The sequence below is a fragment of the Scaptodrosophila lebanonensis genome, unplaced genomic scaffold (assembly GCF_003285725.1).
Source record: "Scaptodrosophila lebanonensis strain 11010-0011.00,11010-0021.00 unplaced genomic scaffold, SlebRS2 tig00000001-arrow-pilon, whole genome shotgun sequence".
In the NCBI taxonomy this organism is placed as follows: Eukaryota; Metazoa; Arthropoda; class Insecta; order Diptera; family Drosophilidae; genus Scaptodrosophila; species Scaptodrosophila lebanonensis.
This window is the reverse complement of record NW_022060529.1, coordinates 17,191,037-17,215,712: the sequence shown is the minus strand read 5'-3', so window position 1 is coordinate 17,215,712 and position 24,676 is coordinate 17,191,037. Positions and strand designations below refer to the sequence as shown.

Below are 24,676 nucleotides of genomic sequence, written 5' to 3'. Positions count from 1 at the left end.
ACAAAAACAAAAACATAAACACAATAACAACAAAACTAAACCAACAACAACTACAAAATCAACTTGGTAACAAGCAACTTGAAGACGAGCCAACACACAAAATTCCCACTTTGGTAAACGAAGAAGCAACACAACAACAACAACTACTACTACTTCAACACTGAGAAACAATTACAAAATAGCGACGAGTAACTTTAAAGCTAAATTTAACGCTTTCATAATGTTAGTAACTTTTAGCGCTACATCCGAAAGAATGAGTCGCCATCAGCTCAGCTCATCGTCATCGTTTGTCGTTGTCGTTGTCGTAGTATTTGTTGTTGTTTCTTGTCGAGTCGCGCGTACAGTGGCTCAAAGCTATAGCAAAAAGTTTCACTTTCGCTTTCAGCGCAGTTTGAATTTCAATGTGGCAACCAAATAAAAGAAAAATAAAACACACAGAAACAACACACACAGTACCAGTACCCAAAAGGGGGCCACTAAGTCAAGCCAACCAAAGCAAGAGAGCGCCAAAGCAGAGCGGCAGCAGTAGCAGCAGAATGAGCGCAGCAGCATACGAGAGAGAGCAAAAACGCGTGAGCATTGAAAGTGAAACTGCACAAAAAGCGCCATGCCCCCATACACATACACACACATGCACAAACATAAATAGCGTATACGTAATACACGTCGCCATGCTGAGAGCGAGAGTAACCGCATTGCATTAACGGCAGCGGCAACAACGACAGCGTCGACTTCGACGTCAACTTTGACGGCGCTGCTCGCATTGGCAAGCAGCCGCTTTTAGTGTATTGCGGGTATCCTCGCCGTTTACTTGGGTTTAGTCAATCGAGATACGTGGTTGATGTTGGTCGTGTTTTTCGCATAGAAATTAATATATACATATATATAAAGAAATCACACATACCCACATAAATATAGTATATATATATATATTACATATACTACTAGGCAACCTACTATATAAAGAAAAGTGTTAAATTCAAATCGTTATAAAATTAAATTTGCAACCACATAACAACAACAACAAATGTGCAAAACTCGCGTACGCGTGCGTCTCTGTGTGTGTGCTGCGTTTTTTCCCTCTGTGTAATTTTCGCTGCTCGCTTGGCCTAAATAACAAATATACACATAGATATATATCAACACAATACGAATTCGGTAATATAAAAAAAGTGCGCATAATCGAAATCAAAACAATTGCATTTGCTTAGCATGCAATAGAACAGCCCAAGGATTATGTTCTATATGTGTGTTCGAGCAATGTTAAATTGTTTAAATCAACGAATCAGACACATATAAAGATCTATAAAAATAATAGCAGCATACGCCAAAACAAAGCAGCTGTGTGACCCAAATTTAATTAATGCCAATGCAACAAGAAATTTTGCAAATGTTGCCGAAATACTTAATATAAGCTATTAAAAAAATCAAATTAAATTAAAAAATTGTTTCAAACACAACGCACACAATCAAGCTACTTGTATATACATAAGTGTAAAAACCCTACCTAACTTAATCTGCGAATTAAAAAAAATAAACAACTAAAATAAAAAGAAACAAGTTCTAAACAGATCCTTGCTATCTAAACTATCTATCTCACTCACCTCGTCAAAGTACCTGCAACAACAAACAAAACAGAAACAAAGATGCAAATCGTTAAAGAATTTCTTTAATATAAACAAATGTTAAATATATTTTAAAATAAATACATGCGTTACATCATTTTCTAAGCAGTTTTAAAGCACCTCCTAAAAACATAAAACACATCAAGGAAATCAAGAATTCTCACAACATTGTCAAAGTTCGGATATACATGTGTTAAAAATGTTGCATATAAAATCAAACCAGTTAAGTGCAAAGACCAGACCACCGTATGTAAACATCAACTTTAAAAAGCTATTTTATAAGCAAGTTTAAACAAAATTACACACACGTACACACAAACAAAAAGTGCAACAATTTGTGCTTAAATTAATGAAATAAAACAAAAAAGAAAAAAGAGTACGTTATTAAAAAATAAACAAAAAGTACGCAATAAATTCTCTTGCAAGCCCCCCACACTGTCTGTCGTAACCCAAGTGCAAGTGCCGTCCAAAATAAGCCCCGAATCAAGGCAACAAATTAAAGCAGAGCAACAATTCTCAGTTCAAGTTATAAATTCTATGAAATGTTATTAGAAATGGAGCAACAACAGGCGACAGTTCAGTTTATATCGTCGCTCAACATGTCGCCGTTTTCGATGCAACTGGACCAGCAGCCGGCAAGTCCAGCTCTGGCCAGTAATCAGCAGCAGAGCGGCAGCAACAGTGGCAATAGCAGTAATAATAATAACAACAACAACAGAAGTAACAACAACGACAACGATACAAATGCATTGAGCAATTCCGATAACGATTACAGCGCCTACACGCTCCAGTTGAGTGGCAGTGGCAATCAACAGTCCCACCACCAACAACAACATCACACACATCATCAGCAGCAGCAACAACAACAACATCAGCCTCAAAGCCACCAGCAGCATTACCAACAACAACAACAGCAGCAGCAACAACAACCACAACAGAATATTGCCAACAACTCCAATCAATTCAACTCCTCCTCCTACTCGTATATATACAATTTCGATTCACAGTATATATTCCCGACAGGCTATCAGGACACCACCTCGTCGCATTCGCAACAGAGTGGTGGCGGCGGGGGTGGTGGCGGCGGCGGGCCAGGTGGAGGAGGTGGCACCAGTGCCACCAATTCAGCGCTCCTCAATGGCAGCGGCGGCAACGCTGTTGGTGCCGGTGGCTACATGCTGCTGCCGCAGGCTGCCAGCTCCAGTGGCCACATGCCCGGCAGCGTCGGTGGCGGTGGCAGCGGCACACACGGAACTCCATGCGGCACCAGCGCCACCTCAGGCGTCAGTGGCGAGGCTATCGATTTCAAGCATCTCTTCGAGGAGCTCTGCCCCGTCTGTGGGGACAAGGTGAGCGGCTATCACTACGGCCTGCTCACCTGCGAGTCCTGCAAGGGTTTCTTCAAGCGTACGGTACAAAACAAGAAGGTCTACACCTGTGTGGCGGAACGTTCCTGCCACATCGATAAGACGCAGCGCAAACGGTGTCCATACTGCCGCTTCCAAAAGTGTCTCGAGGTGGGAATGAAGCTGGAAGGTGAGTACCCAAGTCTCTTTAATAAGCCACATTGAAGGATTAGATCTATTTTCTGATGAATGCTTGATCTCCAAAGTAGTAGAATATTATGTTTTCAATTTGTTTGGGCATGGCGTTATTGTGAGCGCCAAAATAGTAATACATGTTTAAGTATGGCTTTTTGTAAAAGCAAACAAAGTTTTTTACTAAAAGTATAAGAAAAGAATTTTATTATAGGAGTATTAGTTACAAATAAATTGGGTTGTAAATTAGGCATCAAAAAGGGGGGAAAAATAGACCTACAAGCCAAAGAAAGGGAATATCAACCACTTCCACAAACATTTCCAAAGATTCTCTGTTTGTTATTAAATAGCAAATGAATTACTTTCCCCATGAAGCATAGAGATAGTATATATATAAAAAAAAAAAACAAAACAAGCTATAAATAAAAACAAACTGGGAACAAAACAAAAACAAACTTATCAGCGGATTAAGTAAATACGAAAATGCAGGTTTTTTTTATTAACAATTTTATAGATTATTTATTTTATTAAACCAACCAGCAAAGACCTCATTTGTTATTAATTAAATAGTAATTGTTCAGTTTGTTATTATTAAAGCTCAATCGCTTATGAAAAATTCAAAACATCAAAACTTCCAATTTGTTGTATACACATTTCATTCATAACTACAATCATACACGATTATTTATCATGCCCATAATTGCTATGCAATGAACGGTTCCCATATTTAGGTAATAATAAAACAGCACATGCTGCCAGGCACGTAGTTCCCATTAGCCCTCAATTTGTTTACAACGCTGAGATTCGTTTCTTTACATTTCAATCTTTGCTGGAGCTCTATATTACAAAAAGTTTTCTTACCTCTTCTTGAATAAGTTAGTTTGAGGGGTAGTTTAAATGACTTTTAAAAAGGGGTGTGCAGTTTTAATTAAATAAGTTAATACTGCAAAGGGCTATTTTCTTGGCTTAAAATCAACTTTAAAGGAGCTGGTAATAAGAAAAAATGTTTCCAGTTAATAATGATTATATCCAATGATCAGAAACTTACTTTAAAATATGCATTCGATTTACCCTTGGCATCTAGAAAACGTAATCCATTGAATCAAACCTTTGCCTTAATGCAGCTAACTATCTTGTTAACATTTTATGAATCAGTGGTTAGAATTCAATATGAGGTGTAAAAAATTGCTGATTACCAACTCTTAGAAGAATAGCTTTTCTTTTCTAAGTACGTACTACAAGTATATAAGAAATCCTGGTGTAAAAAATTGCTGATTAACAACTCTTAGAAGAACAGCTTTCCTTTTCTAAGTATATAAAAAACCCTGAGCTATTATCTATCACGCCGTATACGTAGTATTGGTTGAAGTTAGTTGCGGCTTAATGTAAATGACTTAATTCCTAATTAATGAGAGGTGAAACGAAATCTGTGTTCATTAAAGAATTTGGCTTGAATTGGTGCTACAATTAATCTGCAAATAGTTCATCAAAAAGAAGCTTGCATATTTACAAGGACGAAGAAGCTTCAAGGCAACAATGATTCATTCATTATCTCGCACGATTCTTGGAACACAAGCAATTGTTTGCCAACTACTCCTTATTATGTGTTTGCCATTATTGATTTGAAATGATTCATTTTCAACTCATGGTGTTTAATCTCAATTTTCATCTGCCAATAAAGGAAACTGTTCATCTATCATACAAGTATGTGCATCTAAATTACTTTATCGTACATATGACCAAACTCGACTCGACTCGAAAACCCTGCCTTGTTCGCTCGCATTTCACTCCAAATTGTTTCCCCTGTGCCCACTTAGTTGCCAGTCTAGGAATTCAGTGCGAATCTTGTTTTTGTTCTCTGCGGCAGTGTGTAATGCATAAGTGGCTGAATATATCGAACCCAACTAACTATACTATACGAGTATATAATATATAACTACTTTTACACATGACGGCAAGAGCGAGCCTCGCCCCAAATCGCCTGTTTGCATTGTTCGATGGTGGCAGGCAGCCTGCAGTCAAAGGAATTAAATCGATATTCCTTATTATTTATAAATGCGCACAACTAATGGCAGAAAAACAACAGACCCGAAAATTGAACGTTTGGGGAAAAGCGGGGCACATTCCCAAGTGATTCTTTGGCAGCGAAATTTAGCGACTAATTAAAGTTGAATTATGTAAATTGCAAATGTAAAATTCATAAATAATCGAGTAGTCGGCGTTCCCCTCAATTGTGTTCTGCTCCATTGGCCGCGATCCACATTTCGGCAGCATAAGCAAAAAAATAAAATATAAAATAATAATTAAAATCGTTTATGGAGCACATCTGACTGGCTGCCTGACCGACCTATCCCAAGAACCGAAAAGTAAACCGAAAATTCGAAACGCTGCTGCAGCGACGTCGACTGTCACCTCTCGATTTCAATGACGCGCTGACGGAGCTGACGTCACAAGGGCATTGTTGTTGTCTTCCAGACGCCGCTATTTGCTTTTGTTATTCTTAATATAAACACCAATGTGTGTGTGTGTGTGTGTGTGCATATATTTTTATTTCTGTTTATTTATGGAGTGTTCTTTCGGCAACGCTGCCTGCCGAGCATTTTTGTCAATCAAGCGGTTTGCCGACTCGAATTCGTTAAACTTTTCGAATATAATTAACATAAATTAATTGAATAAATAGTTGTTCATGTTTCGTTTACATTTGAATTCTTAGTCGAAGGGAAGTTATATATTTTTTTTAAATTGTTTGTGTCCAGTCTTTGCCATATATATTTTATTTATCAACACCTGTTTCGGCATATCTATAATACAATCAATCCGGAACGATTACTTGGCACCCGAAAATTGGAACTCCAAATTTAGAGCATACCGGAAGAGCTGACGCTTACCTTTTGCTAAATAAATAAGAAATGTGAATAGAGTTGTGAATTACCTTGCATTGAGCTAAATCTCCATATGTTATTTCGATGTATGTTAACTGAGTCAGTTTGTATTCGGAGCTCGCTTTAATTCGTAATTTGTGCTTAAAATGTATATTTCTTTATTTAAACTATAACTCAAGCTCTTGAGACCTCGTAATTGACCTAATTTTAGAAAAAATCGAGTTGCTTTTATTTTTAGACAGAATTATGTTTCAAAACCTCATTTCTTAAAAATAATATTGTAATGGAAAGCAGCAGCACACTTTTTCGTTGTTTTTTTTAAGAAAACAGTAAGGAAGATGTTAAAATTATGTATATAGATTTAAATAATATTTTGCATTTGCGATTGGAAAAGTCTCTCAAATATCTTGCTAGATAACACAGCGTTTATGGAAAGGAAATTATAAAAAATCGTCCTGGAAACCAACAAATAAGATAATTTAAAATTTGTGACATTATTTTTTTTTATCAACTTGAGTCGATTTTAATTTTTGTATGTAAATGAAACGGTATTTGTTCATTATAATACATTTTGGTTAATCACTTAATAAAACGTAATCCCTTTGATTCTTTCATAAAAATTAAAATTATTTTTGCCGGCTTTTGACCATAATTTAGTTTTTTGTTCTAAAATTAAAGCAATTTATTACACATATTTTTCTTATCGATGTGTTACCTTTAGAAAATTATAAATATTGAATTATTACTTTGCCCAATTTGCACAAGAAAAACAACAAAAATCGGAGAAAAAAGAAACCAAAAAACCATGTATACAGCTTATTTTGTATTCTTTCAAACCAAGTTTTAAGTTGATCGGATAAACTCTAAAATTTGTACACGAATTTTGCAAATCCCTTTAAGTGCTTACGTACACTGTGAACGTAAAATTGTAGCCATATTTCAACTCTTTGGCTGCCAGTCAGTCAGGACAAACAATACTATATACTACAGATTATTTAATACAACTGTTTGTCTCTATTTATTAGCAGGACAACGAAACTTTTGCCTTCGTACTAAGTGTCAGAAGCGGCTTTAAGTTTTTTTTTTTGTATTAATTGAACCTTTTTATTTTTCTATACAAGGAAATTGACTCAATTGTACAGCTTTAGCATTATTTTCTCTTTTTTAATGAACCTTGATAAAAGGACGTACACACTTAAACTTTGTTATGGATTTTTCCCTCATCCTTTGCCGCTTTTAGTTTAAAAACTTTTGCTTTCAGTGCACGCGTGCACTCACAATCATTCACACGTACATACATACATATATACTATACATACATATGTATGTGCAATTTTAAATACAAAGCTTTATATATAGTTCACACACACAGATATTCACACACTTGCATATGTACATATATATACGTATGTACGTAGATTACATGGCCCAGCCAGTGCAGCAGCACTGTGCATGCCGCCTTAGAATGCGCGGCTCACCCACAAGCTTGTTTAAACCGCGCTCTAAAATAAGAAAAGAACGTCGCCCCACAGCAGCAGCAGCAGGATGATGTTGATTGCGAGAGAGAGAGAGAGAGAGAGAGAGTCAGAGAAGCGGGGAGGAGCAACAAAGTCAAGGGGTTGTGAGGGTGGGGGTGGAAATGCATTTCGCGCGTGGCGTTCTGACTCTGACAGGCGGCCGCAAAACGCAAACAAAAACACAAAGCGCCGCATGACTGTAAGCTAGGGATGTGCATTGGTCGAATTTTTTTTTGACCCGGCACGACACACATTTTTCGTTACATGAATCAATATGAATTCTTTGAATAAATTTAAATTTTTGTAGAATTATCACAACTGTTTTTAAAACTAATATGTACTACCAAAATTTTAGAAAATCAGGCGAAGGGCCATTGTCAGATATAATAACAGAATGATTCTCAAATTTATCTTTCAACAATTATGAATGTTTGTTTACAATTACATTTTGTATTGATTTTCTGTTTTTATTTATTAATATCAAATTAAAGAAGACTACTTTTTAAATTAAATATTAAAATCATTTTAAAACACCCATACATCTTATTATATAATTTGAATTTTGGCGTATTATTATGAAAAGAAAATTTTCGTCTGCTTCTTTTCCAACCAGCACATATATCGAAAGTCATGTTTTTCCATCAAACAATTTTAGGAGTTTTCCCAATTTGAAGCCTATTTTTTGATTGTTATTCTTTCTTGTTTCAACCACGCATGAAATCGGAATGTAAACACGAACACGCATGTGAGCACGCAGTGTTACAATGCGCCACGAACAACAAGACGGTCCATGACCACCTCTACTTTGAGCTTTGTTTCCATATAGAAGCGGCTTTGTGCATATGTATGTATGTGTGTATGTTTGCATGCATGCTTTGTGTGTATGTGCGCGCTCACTTGCTCACTTTTCGAAATTTGTGTGGCGCTCCCTGCTATGCATGTGTATTTGTGCGTCGCGCTCTTAACATTGTTTGAATTTTGTAATAACTTTTTGTTCATACTGGTACAAACATACATACATACGTATGTATATGTTCAAATATATTGTATGTAGTTTTTCTTTTATTGTACCATTTGCACGCTCACTTGCTTTGGCCTAAATGGGACACAGGCCCAAACAGCTGTAAATTATTATGCAAAATGTTGAATATTTTCATGCGGAAAGCGTGAAAATTGTTTGAGCTAGATAATGAGCGCCAGATATTGCACACTCATACACACACACACACGGGTATGTAAATGATATGACATTTAGATATGCGTTATTACGAAAATCTATTTGCTGGCATTCATACATACTCGTGCATATGAGTACTATCATATCATATCTGCTGTTTAGCAGAGCATGGCTATTATTTATCAATTTTGTGGCCAAATTTCAATGTTTACATATAAATATTTACGGCCAATTGCCAAATAAATCCACAAGGAAGAAGCAGAAGAAGAAGCAGTAAAGCGTTTGTCTCCAAGTCACACTCGTTTATATGCGTTGCCCGTTTCTCTCTCCCTCTCTATGTCGCTATACAAAAACGCACTCACACAGGCAGCGGCGCCCGGTTGGAGCGCATATCGCCGTATTGCCATCTCATTTCCGCCTTGGCGCACTTGGCCTATAGTGCCATCTCTTGCGCTCATGACCTAGATTCCAAAGCGCCATGGTGTGTGTGCACGTGATATATAAATGTGTATGTGTGTGTGTAATCAATGCAACATGTAGAGAGCCCTTGCGTTTGTATGCGTGTTTGCTTTTATTTTTAATACTCACTGAATTATTACGAACATTTTTGCCGTCGTCTTTGTAGTTGTTGCTGCTGCTGCCGTTGGTTCCGTCCTTCCGTTTTTGTATTTGTTGTTGCTGCTGCTGCTCTGTCGAAATCTCTTGACGCTTTCGTCAGCAACCGCTGCCGTCGCTCTGCTCTGCTCTGAAGCTCGCTTTATAATTGCGGCATTTTTAGCCGCATTTGGTTTGGCTCGCTGCCTTTTTGTCAAGTCTTTTGTTGAGGCTTTTTTATTTGTATATTTCGATTTCGGCTATGGTTTTTGGGCCGCCCTGCTGTATTAGCAAAGTTGTTGTTGCATGCGCTGGCTGAGCGTGAGGAAATCGCCTGAAATTGAGCGCGCCTTTGGACTTAGCCAAGTGACTCACAGAAGCCGCAACCATATGTTGTTGTTTCGTCGTTATTCAATTGGGGAAGCTTGGGCTTGGATTACGCTTTAGGCATGCCCTGGTATGTGAAACAATAGGGGACTTTGGGAAACGTTCAATTACGCTACCCAGGCACAAATAAATGCATTACTATGTATATGCTAATAGATGACAAATGGGACAATGGTTTTTCATTTTAGAAAGACACACACACACATTGAAAGGGCTGTGGAGGCATTACGAAATAACTGCGGGAAGGAAGGTAGAAATGAGTCAAACTTAAACGTCGTAATGAGCTGGTAAGGAAGTGGTTTGAACGATCCAGGGTTACAAAATGAAAAGCACTGTAAAGATATTTCCCAACTTTATGAGCAGATGCATAAATTTTCAGGCTAATAATTTGACATTATTTGTAATGAGTTTATTGTTTTTTTGCATTTTACAAGTTATGCAGCTGTTTGTTTATTTTATAAATTGATAACAATTACAAATTACCTAAAAGTTATACCGGAAAAGTTTGTTGCAGTTGAAATGTTTCTGGCTTTTTTAATCTCGGAATCCATTTTATAAATACAAATTAAATCCTTATATCTATAAATTTAATAGATTTTAATGACCAGATATTGCTGTCCATACTACAAGTATAAAATATAGTTTCTTTTAAATTTGACCGCAAAGATTTTTCATCTTGGATGAAATTTTATAACTTTTTCCGGTCAACACCAACTTTTTTCATTTTTTCTAATTTGTCTACATATTATATGTAAAAAATTTGGAGCTTTCAGGAAAAATAATTTCCCTAAGTCCAAACTCTGAGATAATTCAAATTAATTGTTTAGGTGCCCACATGACGTATACATAATTTTTTCTCAAGTTCAATTTTACGGTACAAATGCGTAAATTATTTTATTGAAAGGTTTGTTTACTCCACTGCCTTCCAACAATAACTTGCAAGTGTAGTGTCTTATGTGCTACTTAGCTGTATAAGCTGACATTTCGGCTAACCGGCCCACCCATCCATATACATACATATTTAAGACCCACGTTAAGCGCGAAGCTGAAAGTGTTTTCCATTAATTTTCCTATACCCATTCGTTGCGCCTTCGACAGCCTGTTTTAATTAGCCATCCACTTTATCAGTGTTAACAGGCAAACACAGCCACAAATTACTCATACGCACCATTGACCTAAATTTAGTTTGTCGCTGCTGTTGCTGTTTTGTTGCCAGCTTAAAAATAATAACAGTAAAATCTCTTGCCACCAAATGTCCGCCCACTCAGTCATTCAGTCAAGCCGACAACAGCGTCAGCAGCAACAACAATAATAGAAAACTGGCAGGCCATTTTATTGATTTCCCAGCTACAGCAATGAAAACAAAAAGAAAACTGTAACCAAAGCCACGTTGAAAATGAAAAAGGCCTTTTCAGCAACGACAAATTTGTATACAAATTGAACCACTTAACCCCACACATGCAATCACCACAGAAAGTGAAAATTTATTTAAAAATAAAAAAACGAAAAAAAAAACAAAACAATACAGAAAACAAAAAATCGAAAGTGAAAAAATGTCAACCCAACGCTAAAACAATAACAAAGCGCGTTTACACACATACGAACATAAGCATGCGACCGAAAGGGAAATTATATAAGAAGCTGACAGTAACAGTACCAATGACAATAATAAGGCAAATTGTATTGACCGGACCTGTGGTCTACTCCACTGGTCTGGGTGTGAAGAAGCTTTTTCTAAAGTCTTCGTTTTAATTAAAGATTGAGTGCACCCTTAACGTGCCAAGCTAACTGCAATTTATGTCTTAGTACAAATGTCCATAAATATTCAAAATGCTGGAGCGCACAACATAAATTGGCTTAGCCTAAGCCGCAACAGCCACAGCGGCCGGAAAACAGCATCACAAGCATCAGATATGTACATACAAACATCTCCTGGTTAACCATGTGCTATGTAACTTTCCCATTCTCTAATGCCATACAGAAGAGAGCGCAAATGTAAATGTGAGTGAGAGTCAAAGCAAAATGAAAGAAGAAGCGAGTACAAAAATTGGGAGAGTTTCAGCAAAGGTAAATAGTAGCAACAACAACGCGCATGTTGTCCCAGTTTTCACAAACTGTCCTTGACCTACTCCACTCAACAAAGTTGTCTAATGCGCGCCGCATGCCAGTTTTTGTAGTTGTTGCCATGTTGGTATGTGTGTCTAGATGTGTTAGTGTGTGAAAGAGTTGGAGAGAGCACTGCGCGCCAAAAAGAAATGTCGTAATAGGCGTACAGGCGGAGAGACCCATTAGAAAGCAGCATAATACGTGAGAGAGCGCACGCTCCTCTCCGCCAGATTTGCCGCATAGTGCGTGAGTAAGCCATGTGACGCGGTCGACGTAAGCAGCGCTGCCTTTATGAGCAGCGACGGCGACGACGACACAAAAACGCTTGAGACTCGTGCGAAGAGAGCGCGAGCGAATGAGTGAGTATTAGATGTGCATTGATGTTAGTGCACAAAACACACACAACAACGTTGATTATTTGTAAACAATACGCTTGACCTAAATTACAGTTACTTGTTTGAAAATGAAACGAGAAACACAAAAACAAAACAAAAAAAAAACGTGAAAAATATATGCAATTTTTGTTGCTGCTGCGTTGCATTTCAAATGCATATTTTATGGTCCGCTGTGTGCCTTTCTGTATGTATGCATGTTCACGTTCGTTGGTATGAGTGAGTGTGTCAAAAACAGCAACGCCACCTGCTGGTGCAGACCGCGCTTCCCCGAGCATCCACATCTGCACGTACATACATATGTATGTATGTACATACATATGTGTCTAAAAAGCTTATACTGTCGTATTTTATGCACGTCTATTGCATCTTCTAATCAACCCGAGTTGTTGTTACTGTTGCTGTCGGTGAGTGCGCCAAACGCCACCCCATCCCATAGCATGCAAGTAACCCACACACACACACAGACATACACTCTCACACAAACAAACTCACATATGTTCTATATTGCGTTTCAACTTTTAGTGTTTACTATTTTCATGTGCAACAACGTGGCGTATGCGCAATTTTTTCTGCGTTACTTATATTCTGCTTGTGTCTTGCGAATAGTCCTCCCCCCATTTGGGCGTGGAACTTTGATAATGGTGGCTAACTTTTGCGCATTAAAAACTGCAGTTAGTCACTGCTGCTTGTCAGTTTAATGGGTTAAAGGCAGAAATGTCGACTACAAGTAAATATTGCGTATTCACACGAATGATTTCATTTAATTGTACTCCACTGATTAAAAGTAATGATTATGTGTTCCACTTCGTCAATCGTTTTTCCAGAAAGATCTGGTTGAAGCGATTATAATATTATGTCATAAAATTCTGCAACGCTACTTTAATGTAAATTGTAGGAGAACAAAAATTTCTCAGGATATGAGAAATACCTAATTACTCATGCCATTACTAATTATGAGGTCATAAGATCTTTTGACATCTTCTACTTCACTAACAAGAATTTGTAATTCCGAAATACTTAAACATTTATATAAAACTTTTCTATTCGCTTTCAATATTACGAAAACAATTGAAATCTAGCAAAATTTTAGTCTTATGACTTCCTTCTTCTATATCATATAAAAAGGTATAAACAACGCATTAAATTTGTAAATTGTAAATTTGCATTCTACTCTAAAACTAGGAGAATTCTTAATGTTGTTAAACGTGATTTATTTGGGCGTATTTGTTATCAAAACAAAAAGGACTGTGATTTATTAATTTATTTATATTTATATTTATTTTCTTATTTTGTGCCTTTGACGCATTTGTTAAAAAAGTATAAATTCCAATAAACATCGGGCGCTTCTTTCTAGCTTCCATACTAGCTATTCTTGAAGCGTACGACTAAGGTTTTAATATTTAAAGATAAATAACTGAATAAGTACCTTTTGGCGCCTTCGGATATGCAATAAAAAATCCGGATCTTTCTGTTGATCTAATGATTTATATAGATACATTTTAGATATAACTAGAGTTATGCGACAAATGTTTTAATTGCATTATCTTTTATTACAGCTGTTCGTGCGGATCGAATGCGTGGTGGACGCAACAAATTCGGACCTATGTACAAACGGGATCGGGCGCGAAAATTGCAGGTGATGCGCCAAAGACAATTGGCCCTTCAGGCACTGCGCAATTCCATGGGCACGGACATAAAGCCGACGCCACTCTCGCCGGGCTATCAGCAAGCATATCCAAATATGAATATTAAGCAAGAAATTCAAATACCTCAGGTGAGAGGGAAACATCTGCTGCCCTATCAAGCAATAGTGACACAATTCTCTTTTCTTCTTCCTTTCCCCAATCCACCACCATCCCTCCCATGCTAATCACGTACAGGTATCCTCACTCACGCAGTCGCCAGACTCATCGCCCAGCCCCATAGCCATTGCCTTGGGTCAGGTGAATGCCAGCACGGGCGGCGTGATAGCGACACCCATGAATGGCGGCGGCAACGGAGGCGCTGTGGGCAATGGCAATAGCAACAACAACAGCAGCTCTGGCAGTGGTGGAGGAGGCGGCGGCAGTGGGGGCGGCAATTTGGGCGGCAACACAAACAGCGGCGACGGCCTCCAGCGCAATGGCGGCGGCGGCAACGGCAGCAGCAGTGGCAGCGGATGTCACGAGGGCGGCACAGGATCTCTGCAGAATACAGCCGAATCGAAATTGTGGTATTTAGAACAAGCAACCATCCGAAAAACAATCCAAAGCGAAACTGCAGCAAAATGCATAACTAAAGCAATTTTGATAATGTTTTCCAACCGTGTGTTGAAGTGTGTGTTTGTGTGTTGTGTGTTTGTGGACGGAACATCAAACTGAATTCACGAATACATCAAATATTCTACTCACGAACAATTCAAATGATATAGAGCTCTGTGAATTCATTTTAGCGCCATTAGCAAACAATTTTGTAGACAAATAGCCTTGGATTTTAAAAAACAAACAAACCAGGAAGAGTTTAGATTTAAAAAGGGTGGTCTTTTGGAACACAAATGCCTAGACCAATATCTTCAAGTAGTTTCGTCTCAGATTGTGACTCTATTTAGAGTTTAAAAAGGAAGCAAAGTCGTACATAGAGTAGATAGTTGTTTACATTAAACAGTCCTTTTTTGAAGGAGATATTTTTATAAATATTCGTTTAATAATTGGTAAAATTTATGCGTAACTGGCAAATGCATTTTATTTAAAAAAAAAAAAACTAAATAGTTTTGCTCTGAAGCTTGTCTTCCAATTTTGTTTCCTTTAGCACAGTTTTAGATCTAATAAGTCAATTGGTGCTTGACTCTGGAAATGTTACCAACTTGATTCCCCATAGTTTTTTCAATACTAACACAATGAAGTTTATTTGGGCTGCATTAGATCACTCACATGAATGTCTAGTCAATTAAGCCCAACCAAAACCATAAAAACCAGCTGGAAATAGGAAATATGATAATAGTAAATGAAAATTGCCTGTTGATATAGTCGAATCAAATATAAAACTGTGGACACTAATCAGAAATTTAAACAGCAGCATCTTCAGTTCAAAATGACTAATTTTCTAATCAAGTCGTCTCGGGTGAAGAGTGAACTCTGCAGGATACATACCAACTATATTTTATCTTTCTACAATGTAACGTTAGTTTTTATAGATTCTTATAGCTATGGCCGGTCAGGCGAATAATTTTAGAGAAACCCCACAAGGTGTAATGAATTCAATTCAAACTAGTGAGAATTCTATTTAAAAAAAGGCACAAAATTTGTCTGATCTTAATCTTGGTAGTCTTGTATAAATGTTAAAGGAAAAGTATTATTACTTAATTAAAAATCCTTAAAACCTACGATCGATCAGGCAAATTATAACGATTATAGAAGTGGCTTACATTTTCTGCTATAGCTGGTCCGTTTTAGAATTCAGTTCCATTGCCTCATTGAATGTCTTGATGAATTTGTGGGCAGATTATATGCCTGTCTGACCAAAGCTTAATTTCCCCACACACACACACACACACACACAAAGAGGCACTCGCACACAATGCCAATTGGTTAGCTTGGCAAGATGTTATATTATTATATTTTTCTTCTCGCATTGTTTAAGCTTCGATTCCGGCACGCATCCATCGAGCACAGCCGATGCGCTGATCGAACCACTGAGGTGAGTTGTTGTCGCAAAATTCCCCCCTTAAAAATGAAATGCACTTGAAACTGCGCGCTATACTGTGTGTGTTTTGTACTTTTGATTCTGTGCAGGGTCTCACCGATGATACGAGAATTCGTGCAATCCATTGACGATCGGGAATGGCAGACGCAACTCTTCGCGCTGTTGCAGAAACAGACGTACAACCAAGTCGAAGTGGATCTCTTTGAGCTGATGTGTAAAGTGCTCGATCAGAATTTGTTCTCACAAGTGGATTGGGCAAGGAATACGGTCTTCTTTAAGGATTTGAAGGTATGCAACAACAACAACATCAACAACAACTACATCAACGACAATCGAACCATAACCACAACCACAATCACAAAAGCAACATCAACACCATGTACACCACATAAAAGCGACAAACCAGTTTTAAAGCTAGGGGCCAAGTCTGCGACGCGTTATGTAAACCCAACAACAACAACAACAATAACGATGATGACGACGACGACGATCAGGCTGCGAGGCAGCGCAGTCGTCAATAGTGGAGCCGCGACTGCTGCTGCTGCTGCGGCTGCTTCGACGAGTGCTACTTAAATCTGCATTGAATTTCGATTTCATTTGCTGTCTGCTGGCAGCTGACCTACTTAGCTACCAAAGCCGAACCAGTCGGCGGCGACTGCGACGTCAGCGTCGACTGCAACTGCGACGCGTCGCCAACGAGTTGAGTGACGCAATTGGCAAGCAAAGCTAAGTAAAGCGTCTCTCTCACCCATACGAGTACAACGTTGCCATATCAGCGAGAGTGCTGAGAGCAAGAACGAGTACGAGCGCGAGCGCAGTGTTGTAATCTCAAGCTAGGCTTTTGACCATACGAAACGATAACGTAGCATAGCATTCAAACCATACGATCCATACGAATTCCAAAATCAAAAACGTAGCTATAATAAAATTAAATCTAAGCCCCATTCTCTTCACTCTGCACATCATTTATAGGTCGATGATCAAATGAAGCTGCTGCAGCACTCCTGGTCCGATATGCTGGTGTTGGATCATCTGCACCATCGCATCCACAACGGACTGCCCGACGAGACGCAGCTGAATAACGGTCAGGTCTTCAATCTGATGAGTCTGGGTCTACTGGGTGTACCGCAGCTGAGCGATTACTTCAATGAGTTGCAGAACAAGCTGCAGGACCTCAAGTTCGACATGGGCGATTATGTGTGCATGAAATTCCTAATTCTGCTGAATCCAGGTAAATGCTAAAAGGGTCACAGATAGTCATACGTAATGCGGGAAAACTTTATACATACATGTGTACAATGTGCTAATTAATGTATGTACTTAGATAGAGCAGACTTCTTTGTAATGCAAGCCAGTTATTTGTACAACTTGAATGATTACGATTATACAATATTTTCAAATGTTGACTTACTACTTTGAAAACTTAGCATCGACTCTTTTAAACCTGAATACATATATGAAAGATATATGTGTGAAAAGGTTTTCCTATGTTAATCATAACTGTTATGATATTTGATGTCTCCCTATGCCTAATACAAAATAACATCTATCTTTAGAGTTTATTTATTTATTTCTTTAAAAGTTCAATCCGATTAGTTATGCTGGGCTAGGCCTACCAATTCATTTATTTTCTAATATACTATAGTACATATTTAAAAAATGTATATCTTCCCTCTTGTAAGGCATTATATTCAGCCAGTGGTACATTATTTTTTGCTTCAGCAACAAGCTCCGATTCTGTTTGGGGGAAAGAAAAAATAATTATGAAAAAGTTTTATAAATTTACCAAATAAGCATTCCAAGTATTAAAACCGAAGAATTTGAAGCCAATTCTAATGTCAATTTTGTAATGAAATAATTTCTTACCGTCTCTGCTTCTTATATATTCACAGATGTGCGCGGCATAATTAATAAAAAGACCGTCTTGGAGGGTCACGAGAATGTGCAGGCGGCTCTGTTGGACTACACGCTGACGTGTTATCCTTCAGTGAATGTAAGTGGTGGCCTAAACAGAGCTATTAATCAATTATGCTAATGTTCTCTCAATTCCTGATTCTGCAGGAGAAATTCAGGAGGCTATTGAACATACTACCCGAGATCCATGCCATGGCGGCGCGTGGCGAGGAACATCTTTACTCCAAACATTGTGCCGGCAGCGCGCCCACCCAGACCCTGCTCATGGAGATGTTGCATGCCAAGCGGAAGGTGTAAGGGGCGGGGCGGGGCGCTCTGGCCAAACAATTAAAGCATACTTAAAGAAAAATTTCAAAAATTTGTTGAGCGTAAATGTGTAAATAACCAAACAACCAAACAACTTCAACGCGTGCAGGCGCAGACAAATGGAAAATGGAAAAAAACAAAGGAAAAGGAAAGAAAGAAAACCATCATCACTACCAATACCACCACCACTATCAACAACAACAACAACAACACACCACCACTCACATTCACACACATAAACACACACACACACACACATTTGTTGATTCAATGTTAATTATTATTACAAACTATTTTGTATTAGCTCTACCATTATGTTTAACTAATTAATTAATTAATTAGCTTGTAAGCTTAATTCGTCTTAATTTGTAGTCGTTCGTCTAAAGCAATTTTTAAAAACTAGACCGCAAAACGAAGAAGTAGGAGAACATTAAGGAAAAGATTAGGAGGAGGAGGAAGCAGCTTTCAAACAACAATTAGGCTACTTTTTCTTTAGGCTTTAACACAGAGCAAACAAATTTTATTTTTTGATATGTACACTATATATATGTATTATACATGCATGCATACATAGATATATGTACATATGTATGTGTGTATATTTTTATGAGAATTGGCGTAACTTTTTAAAAACGTCCTACAACTACAACTTTTTTATATTAAATAGTACATTTTTTCAATTCGTTTCGAAACTTTGCGCCAAGTGTCTTGCAAATTTTAACTAAATTCACTTACTAAGCAAATTGAAAGGAGAGTTAAAAATTAAAACCTATTATTAGCCACCACACATACCACATACAAAGAAAACAAAGCAAATTAGGTGTGTTCATTATACAAATACATATTTTAATTTTGTTTGTCTCTTCTAAGCGTACGTTTAAATGTTTAAAAAACAATGCAAACAACTACCTACAACAAACAGCAACAGCAACAACAACAACAAGCAGAGCAAGAAATTCTCTCTAAAAATATGAATAAAAAATAATATTAAAAAAGAAACAAACAAATGTTTACAAATATACATAACTAATTATATATATATATATGCGTGTAAATTAAATTTAGCTGCAAGTTTCAAAATGTATATTTAACGTGTAATTTTATTGTTTAAATGTCGAAAGAACGGAATGTGTAAATCTTATTTGTAAGCGAAAACAACTTCAACATAATTGTATTGCAAATGTATAAACAATATATATATATATCAAGTATATATATGTATATCATTATATTTTTGTTGTGCAAATCAAAGAAATGTTTCAAAAATTCAGATCAGTACACCAATTGCTTAGAAAATCAATAAATTTCCACCAAAAACGCGATGCAGAGCCAAAATTGGAGCACAATAGTAATTAAATGAAATAAAAGTACATTTTCTGTTCATACATATAAAACCCGATTGATGTTTTAATTTTGAACATTTTCACAAATTTCCCTCTCCATCTCCACTTTTGGCGATGCATTTTGCTTTTAATTGTATTCAAAAATAACAAAAAGAAAGTACTTTACAAATTTAAACACAGATTTTTGAAAATGCAGCGCAAGTATCACGAAATTTTGAATTTAAAAACCAATCACACAACAAGACACAGTTTGTAAAAATCAATATATCTAGCTTAGTCCGATAATCTGTAATATGTAAAAAATGCAAACGAAACACAATTAATTCGGTGAGAATTCGTTCGGACGCTAAAGTTGTAGGAACTATTAAGGAGCGGAATGCAAAACAACGCATATGTATGTAGGTTGCCTAGGTATATGTAATGCGGATTATGTATTTAGGTTTCTAGTTGGTACGATCTTCTGTATGTATTGTAAAATGTAACAACAGCAAACAAAAAAAAAAAGGAAAAAATTAAAAAATATATATAAAAAATGTTAAAAGTTAATGAGAAACAGCAGGAGTTAGGCAAGAGATTAGGTTTAGGCACGGGTTTAAGCAGCATTAGCTATATATACATATGTATAAATATACGTACACACATGCATGCATATTTATGTACACTTATGTACATGCCTATGTTCGTGTGTATATACGTACGAGTATATGACAGTTTTCTTCAGCGTCAACGTCTAACGTAAGCGGCGGCATATGTTGTTCAAAACAAGCAAAGCGCTTAGAAATTTATATACATAGGCGTTCTGCAGGAAATAAAATCGAGAAGGGTCTTAGACGTATATATGCATCTATACATATATATAGTTAAACAAGGAAACACAGCTATCGATAATATATATATAAAAATAGGCGTGGCAAAGGCGTAGGTATGTTTATTGTAAAATTGATTACGATGTGAACCTGTTATTGCAAATGAAAAGTGATTTTAATTATTAAGCAAATCTATATATATATATATACATACATATAAAATAAAAACAAAAATTTAACAAAGAAAATCTAACGGTTATATATATATACATACATTTAATGATTAATATAGTGCAAGAGAAACACACACACACACACTTTTAAAACGTTTAAGTTTGAAAAACTGTTGAATATGCAAAACAACGTAAGGAAGAAAATCGTTTACCTAAAAACAGAACTACCTAATTTTTAACTAATTACAATTAATTGAATTATTATGTTTATTATGATTATGTTAACATATATTTCATCTCAGAGATGTTTCAAACAAGCAACCAACCAACCAACAACAACAAAAGTGAAATAAAAATTAAATATAAAAGAGAAGTGCTCCATCGTTGTTTTTGTGCTGACAAATTCGTTTATTTTATAATATCGGTTGCATATATTGAAATGGCTGCGCTGTACCGCTAAGCGAATGACTGACTACTGATTTAGGACATGTTAAAGTTTTGCGTAAAATCATACTCGATGGTCGGTATGACGGTCTGCACAAATTTCAAGAATATTATTAAATATAAATGCACGCCCAGTTCGCCGCCGCCCTCCTCCACGGTCTGTATAATCTTTTTCATAATGTCTGCATGGCGGCACGGATGCACGGAAGCCATGTTGGGACCCGGCAAGTGCGGATGCGACTCCATCGTAACAGTCTTTTTGGCGTGATCCTGCGAAACATCCTCGTACATTTGTTCCACAGTTAGGGGCTTCCGCTGCTCGTCATAGCCCACAACCCAGAGGCGTGGTGTCTGGTAGTATTTGTCGTATGTTATATGCAAGTCGTAGGTGCGCGTGCGTAACACTGAATCGCTGCTGCCTCCGGCTGCGCCACCTCCATCTTCATCAGTAGCCTGCCTGCTTATGAGATCTGCTTCAGCTTTGCGTGTGGTGGTCGCCACAGAAGGGTCCACAAGCTCCAGCATGCCACTCTCCTCAAATGCATCCATATCAATGGCTTCGTCATCGTCTTCCTCCTCATCCTCGGCACCAGGAGCCGATTTATTACTATCGGGCGTGTGCATTTCGTCCTAGTGGGTGAAATGTTTAAAATATATGAATATTTTTTATACGTAAACGTCTTAATTTATGGTATCTGCTGACCCTGTTCTCATCCAAGGTTAATTCGCAAATTTTCTCCTCCACTTCTGTGGTGCCGTCATCGTTTAATTGATGTGTCTCCACCCAGCCGCCATCACCCGACTCCTCCTCCACGAGCGTCTCCTCGCCCACATACTCCATTTGCTTGCAGCGTCGGTAGCATGGCACATTCCGCGTTATCAGAAATTGTTTATCTGTGTGTAATTTGTGTAATGCATAATTGCTTAGCATGACCAACCAAGATAGGAAATTCATAGGCTTATCGCTTATTGCTCTTACCCTTTGGCAAGTATGGCTTTGTTTTAGTATCGTCGCCCGACGCCCACTGCCAGGTAGGACAATGGTGCACTAAATGGTCGCCAGCAGCGACATATTCCTCGGGTGTTAGCACACCAGTCTCTCGAAACTTTGACTCCTGCTCCCAACAAACAATTGATTTTAATAAGCAAATCACTGGCGCCAGCCAGACGAGCCTTTCTCAAACCACCCACACTTACCTTTAGAACGGGCGTTAGGTATTCGGCGACATTCAAGGCTGTGCCTTTGACGGTATTCAGCACACTTTGCATGACGCTTTTGTCTGGGACTGGGGACGTGATTTATAAAGAACGTAGCAACTTATTATGCGCCGTTAAGTAAACTAAATTGCACTTTCCACAACTTTCTTTTGTGATGGGCGTTAGGGATGGGAGATTTGTGAGATTGCGGCGTTTTCCAGCACCAACTTCCGCAACAGCTGTTTAAAAAGTGCTGCCTATCAATCTAAAAAAAAAATACAGCTGACCCACTGCACATGGCTAGGGCACTTTTGAATTAAAATGGATGGAGCTGCGCCAAACTTTTTGTTGCCGCCACCAAACTTTAACCAGAATATTAAGGATGTGGGAAAAACTCAGCCATTATATTTAACGCCATGTGGAATGACGCTGCTCCCACGGAGCAAGCAACCTCCGCCAATGTATGGAGCACGAGGTAGCACCGTTCCAGCAAAATACCTGACCGAAGAGCGACAGGTTTGTTGTTTAATAATCTCTTTTAATACCTATTAAGTGATCATATTCTGAATATTTAGAGTAATTACGTGGCCCCGCCAATACTGCCGCCGATTTATACAGCCCCGCCCCAGCCACAATCATGTATCAACTGTAACATGCAGCTGGCGACAGCGCAAGACATGAAGAGGCATTTGGAACAGCACGAAGACTGTCCTGCGGACGGCTGTGATTTTACCGCTTTGACATCTATTTTGGAACACCATATAGAGACCCAGCACATTACAGGCCTGTACAAGACCGTGAAGAAAGCATGGACAGCAGAGGACATAGCTGCTTGGCGTGCAGAACGACGGAAAAAGTAGGAAAAAACAGGCTTCATTTATTTCTATGATTATTTATTTCTATCCTCGTGAACAGATATCCCACCACTGCGAATGTGGAGCAAGCCAAACGTGCCCTAGAGCAACGTATAAAACGGGGTGAACGCTTGGAAGCTTCAAAGGCGCGTTTTGGCAAGCGCGAAGACCGAAGACGGACACAGCCGCAAGTACATAAAGACCAACCTCGACCCAAAAAGCGACAAAAAAAGATTGCTAGCAAACGTGCAGACAAGGTAAAGCAAGGAAAACCCACATTGAAGTCACCACCAGATGTTAGTCCGATGAGCGTTCCCATGTTTGGCGGCACTAGTAAAATGACAGACTATAAGCATTCTAAGAGTGAAGTTCCAGCCAAAGTTGGTGCATTGCGCATCTTGAGCATGTATGGCTCTGACAGCGAAGAAGAGGACGAAGAAGAGAGCGAAGTGGAGGACTGTGCGATGGAGTCGACCAGTTTGAAAGATTCAGAGAAATGCTTTGATACTCCAGCTACAACCGCCTCAGCTTCAGAAATAGACCAAGAACCAACACTGCTAGTGGCTGCTGTAGAAGACGCAACCAACGTGGAGATCAGCAAGGAACCACCAGAAAACAACAAGGATAAATTAGAGGGTATCAACGAGCAACAGCCAATTAACGAAGAATTTTCTTCAGATGAAGGACCCGATGAAGTCCCGATAGAACGTAAAACTGAAGAGCCCCTTCCGGTACCAACAATACAAAACTCTCAAGCAGCTCAGGAGAAAGCGCAGTCCAGCGCTAAGGTTGCCGACAAACGGCCAGTAGTGCAGCGAAAGAAACGATTTTATGGTCTGAATTATAAGCGGGCACGTCAACTACGCAGCCAGAACACAATGCTGGAGAAGTTACTAGTCTCAGACATACGCCACGAACGAAATGTTCTGCTGCAGTGTGTCCGGTATGTGTGCGAGCAAAAGTTCTTCGGCATCGGTAGCAAAAACATAGAATCTAAAGACGGAAATATTTCAAATACAACTTAATTTTAATGTGTACAAAAAAACTTAGTGTCGAATTAATTGGGCGGCATACCACCGCCTCCACCTTCACCACCCATACCACCGCCAACGGTGCCAGCATCGCCGGCACCACTACCTCCTGGTCCGGCAGCTAGTTGTTGCTGTTGTTGGGCTGCAGCATCTGCTGCCTGCTGTTGTTGTTGCTGCTGTTGAGCGGCTGCATCTTCCTGCTGCCGCTTCTGTTGCTTTCGAGCTGCATGCGAATGCCTAGCCTTGGTCTCCTCGAGTTCCCGCACGCGGGAGCGGGCGTGTTGTATGCGATGCCAAGCCATTTGCAGTACCTTGGCAGAGGCGTAGCCAGATCCCTCATGAGGCTGACCGGTGGATACTTGTGTGAGGTAGTTTATTTGCTCTGAGAGCTTGGACTCGACGCTGGAGAGGCTTTTCAGAAACTGTTGCGACTGCGTTTCGGCGTTCTTTTGCGAGCATTTCTCCTTGCCAAGCTCTTGCAGCGCTTGTCCTAACAATGAAAGCCGGTCATTTATATATTTTGTTGTTGTTGTTTTAAGCTTACCTGCACTCTGCATGCATAGTATTATTTCCTTTTCGATTTCATCAAGTGCATGTATTTTATCCAAAGGATTCATATTTGGCAGCTATATAAATAAAAGTTCGCGAATGAAAACAAAATTTGTGCCTGGTCGCGGCTGCAGTGCTGCCCACTTTATTTAATAGA

The 24,676-nt window shown here is 38.5% G+C and overlaps 4 protein-coding genes across 4 annotated transcripts in view; 2 read left to right on the top strand and 2 right to left on the bottom strand.

Moving 5' to 3' along the window:
* The window catches only part of LOC115622604 (nuclear hormone receptor FTZ-F1), a 62,882-nt gene extending 43,838 nt beyond the window's left edge, over positions 1-19,044 (top strand). The window contains exons 4-11 of the mRNA XM_030516606.1: positions 2,649-3,161; positions 13,778-13,995; positions 14,102-14,433; positions 15,840-15,896; positions 15,992-16,190; positions 16,875-17,133; positions 17,795-17,895; positions 17,964-19,044. Of these exons, the coding sequence (XP_030372466.1) occupies positions 2,649-3,161; positions 13,778-13,995; positions 14,102-14,433; positions 15,840-15,896; positions 15,992-16,190; positions 16,875-17,133; positions 17,795-17,895; positions 17,964-18,113 (1,829 nt within the window). The 3' untranslated portion in view covers positions 18,114-19,044. The remainder of the gene's footprint in view (positions 1-2,648; positions 3,162-13,777; positions 13,996-14,101; positions 14,434-15,839; positions 15,897-15,991; positions 16,191-16,874; positions 17,134-17,794; positions 17,896-17,963) is intronic.
* A 1,784-nt stretch (positions 19,045-20,828) lies between these two features.
* LOC115627694 (ubiquitin-like-conjugating enzyme ATG3) lies at positions 20,829-22,243 on the bottom strand. The gene is made up of 4 exons (XM_030523440.1): positions 22,086-22,243; positions 21,868-22,003; positions 21,592-21,782; positions 20,829-21,518 (listed from the first exon to the last, which is right to left on the bottom strand). The coding sequence occupies exons 1-4, from the start codon at positions 22,155-22,157 to the stop codon at positions 20,925-20,927; spliced, it is 993 nt and encodes a 330-aa protein (XP_030379300.1). The 5' UTR covers positions 22,158-22,243; the 3' UTR covers positions 20,829-20,924.
* A 158-nt stretch (positions 22,244-22,401) lies between these two features.
* LOC115625096 (nuclear fragile X mental retardation-interacting protein 1) lies at positions 22,402-23,978 on the top strand. The gene is made up of 3 exons (XM_030519998.1): positions 22,402-22,601; positions 22,661-22,941; positions 23,001-23,978. The coding sequence occupies exons 1-3, from the start codon at positions 22,407-22,409 to the stop codon at positions 23,962-23,964; spliced, it is 1,440 nt and encodes a 479-aa protein (XP_030375858.1). The 5' UTR covers positions 22,402-22,406; the 3' UTR covers positions 23,965-23,978.
* On the bottom strand, positions 23,948-24,673 carry LOC115625113 (mediator of RNA polymerase II transcription subunit 11). Its single transcript, XM_030520023.1, has 2 exons — positions 24,515-24,673; positions 23,948-24,460 (listed from the first exon to the last, which is right to left on the bottom strand). The coding sequence occupies exons 1-2, from the start codon at positions 24,585-24,587 to the stop codon at positions 23,997-23,999; spliced, it is 537 nt and encodes a 178-aa protein (XP_030375883.1). The 5' UTR covers positions 24,588-24,673; the 3' UTR covers positions 23,948-23,996.
* Positions 24,674-24,676: the final 3 nt, after the last annotated feature.

What these genes read in the sequence shown, in the direction of transcription:
- LOC115627694 (XM_030523440.1), bottom strand. Translation starts at nt 22,157, where the DNA reads ATGCAAAGTGTGCTGAATACCGTCAAAGGCACAGCCTTGAATGTCGCC. An exon ending in ACCTAACGCCCGTTCTAAAG is followed by an intron (nt 22,004 to 22,085) that starts GTAAGTGTGGGT and finishes TGTTGGGAGCAG; the next exon opens with GAGTCAAAGTTTCGAGAGAC. An exon ending in AAAGCCATACTTGCCAAAGG is followed by an intron (nt 21,783 to 21,867) that starts GTAAGAGCAATA and finishes AATTACACACAG; the next exon opens with ATAAACAATTTCTGATAACG.
- LOC115625096 (XM_030519998.1), top strand. Translation starts at nt 22,407, where the DNA reads ATGGATGGAGCTGCGCCAAACTTTTTGTTGCCGCCACCAAACTTTAAC. An exon ending in ACCTGACCGAAGAGCGACAG is followed by an intron (nt 22,602 to 22,660) that starts GTTTGTTGTTTA and finishes CTGAATATTTAG; the next exon opens with AGTAATTACGTGGCCCCGCC. An exon ending in CGTGCAGAACGACGGAAAAA is followed by an intron (nt 22,942 to 23,000) that starts GTAGGAAAAAAC and finishes CCTCGTGAACAG; the next exon opens with ATATCCCACCACTGCGAATG.
- LOC115625113 (XM_030520023.1), bottom strand. Translation starts at nt 24,587, where the DNA reads ATGAATCCTTTGGATAAAATACATGCACTTGATGAAATCGAAAAGGAA. An exon ending in ACTATGCATGCAGAGTGCAG is followed by an intron (nt 24,461 to 24,514) that starts GTAAGCTTAAAA and finishes TTTCATTGTTAG; the next exon opens with GACAAGCGCTGCAAGAGCTT.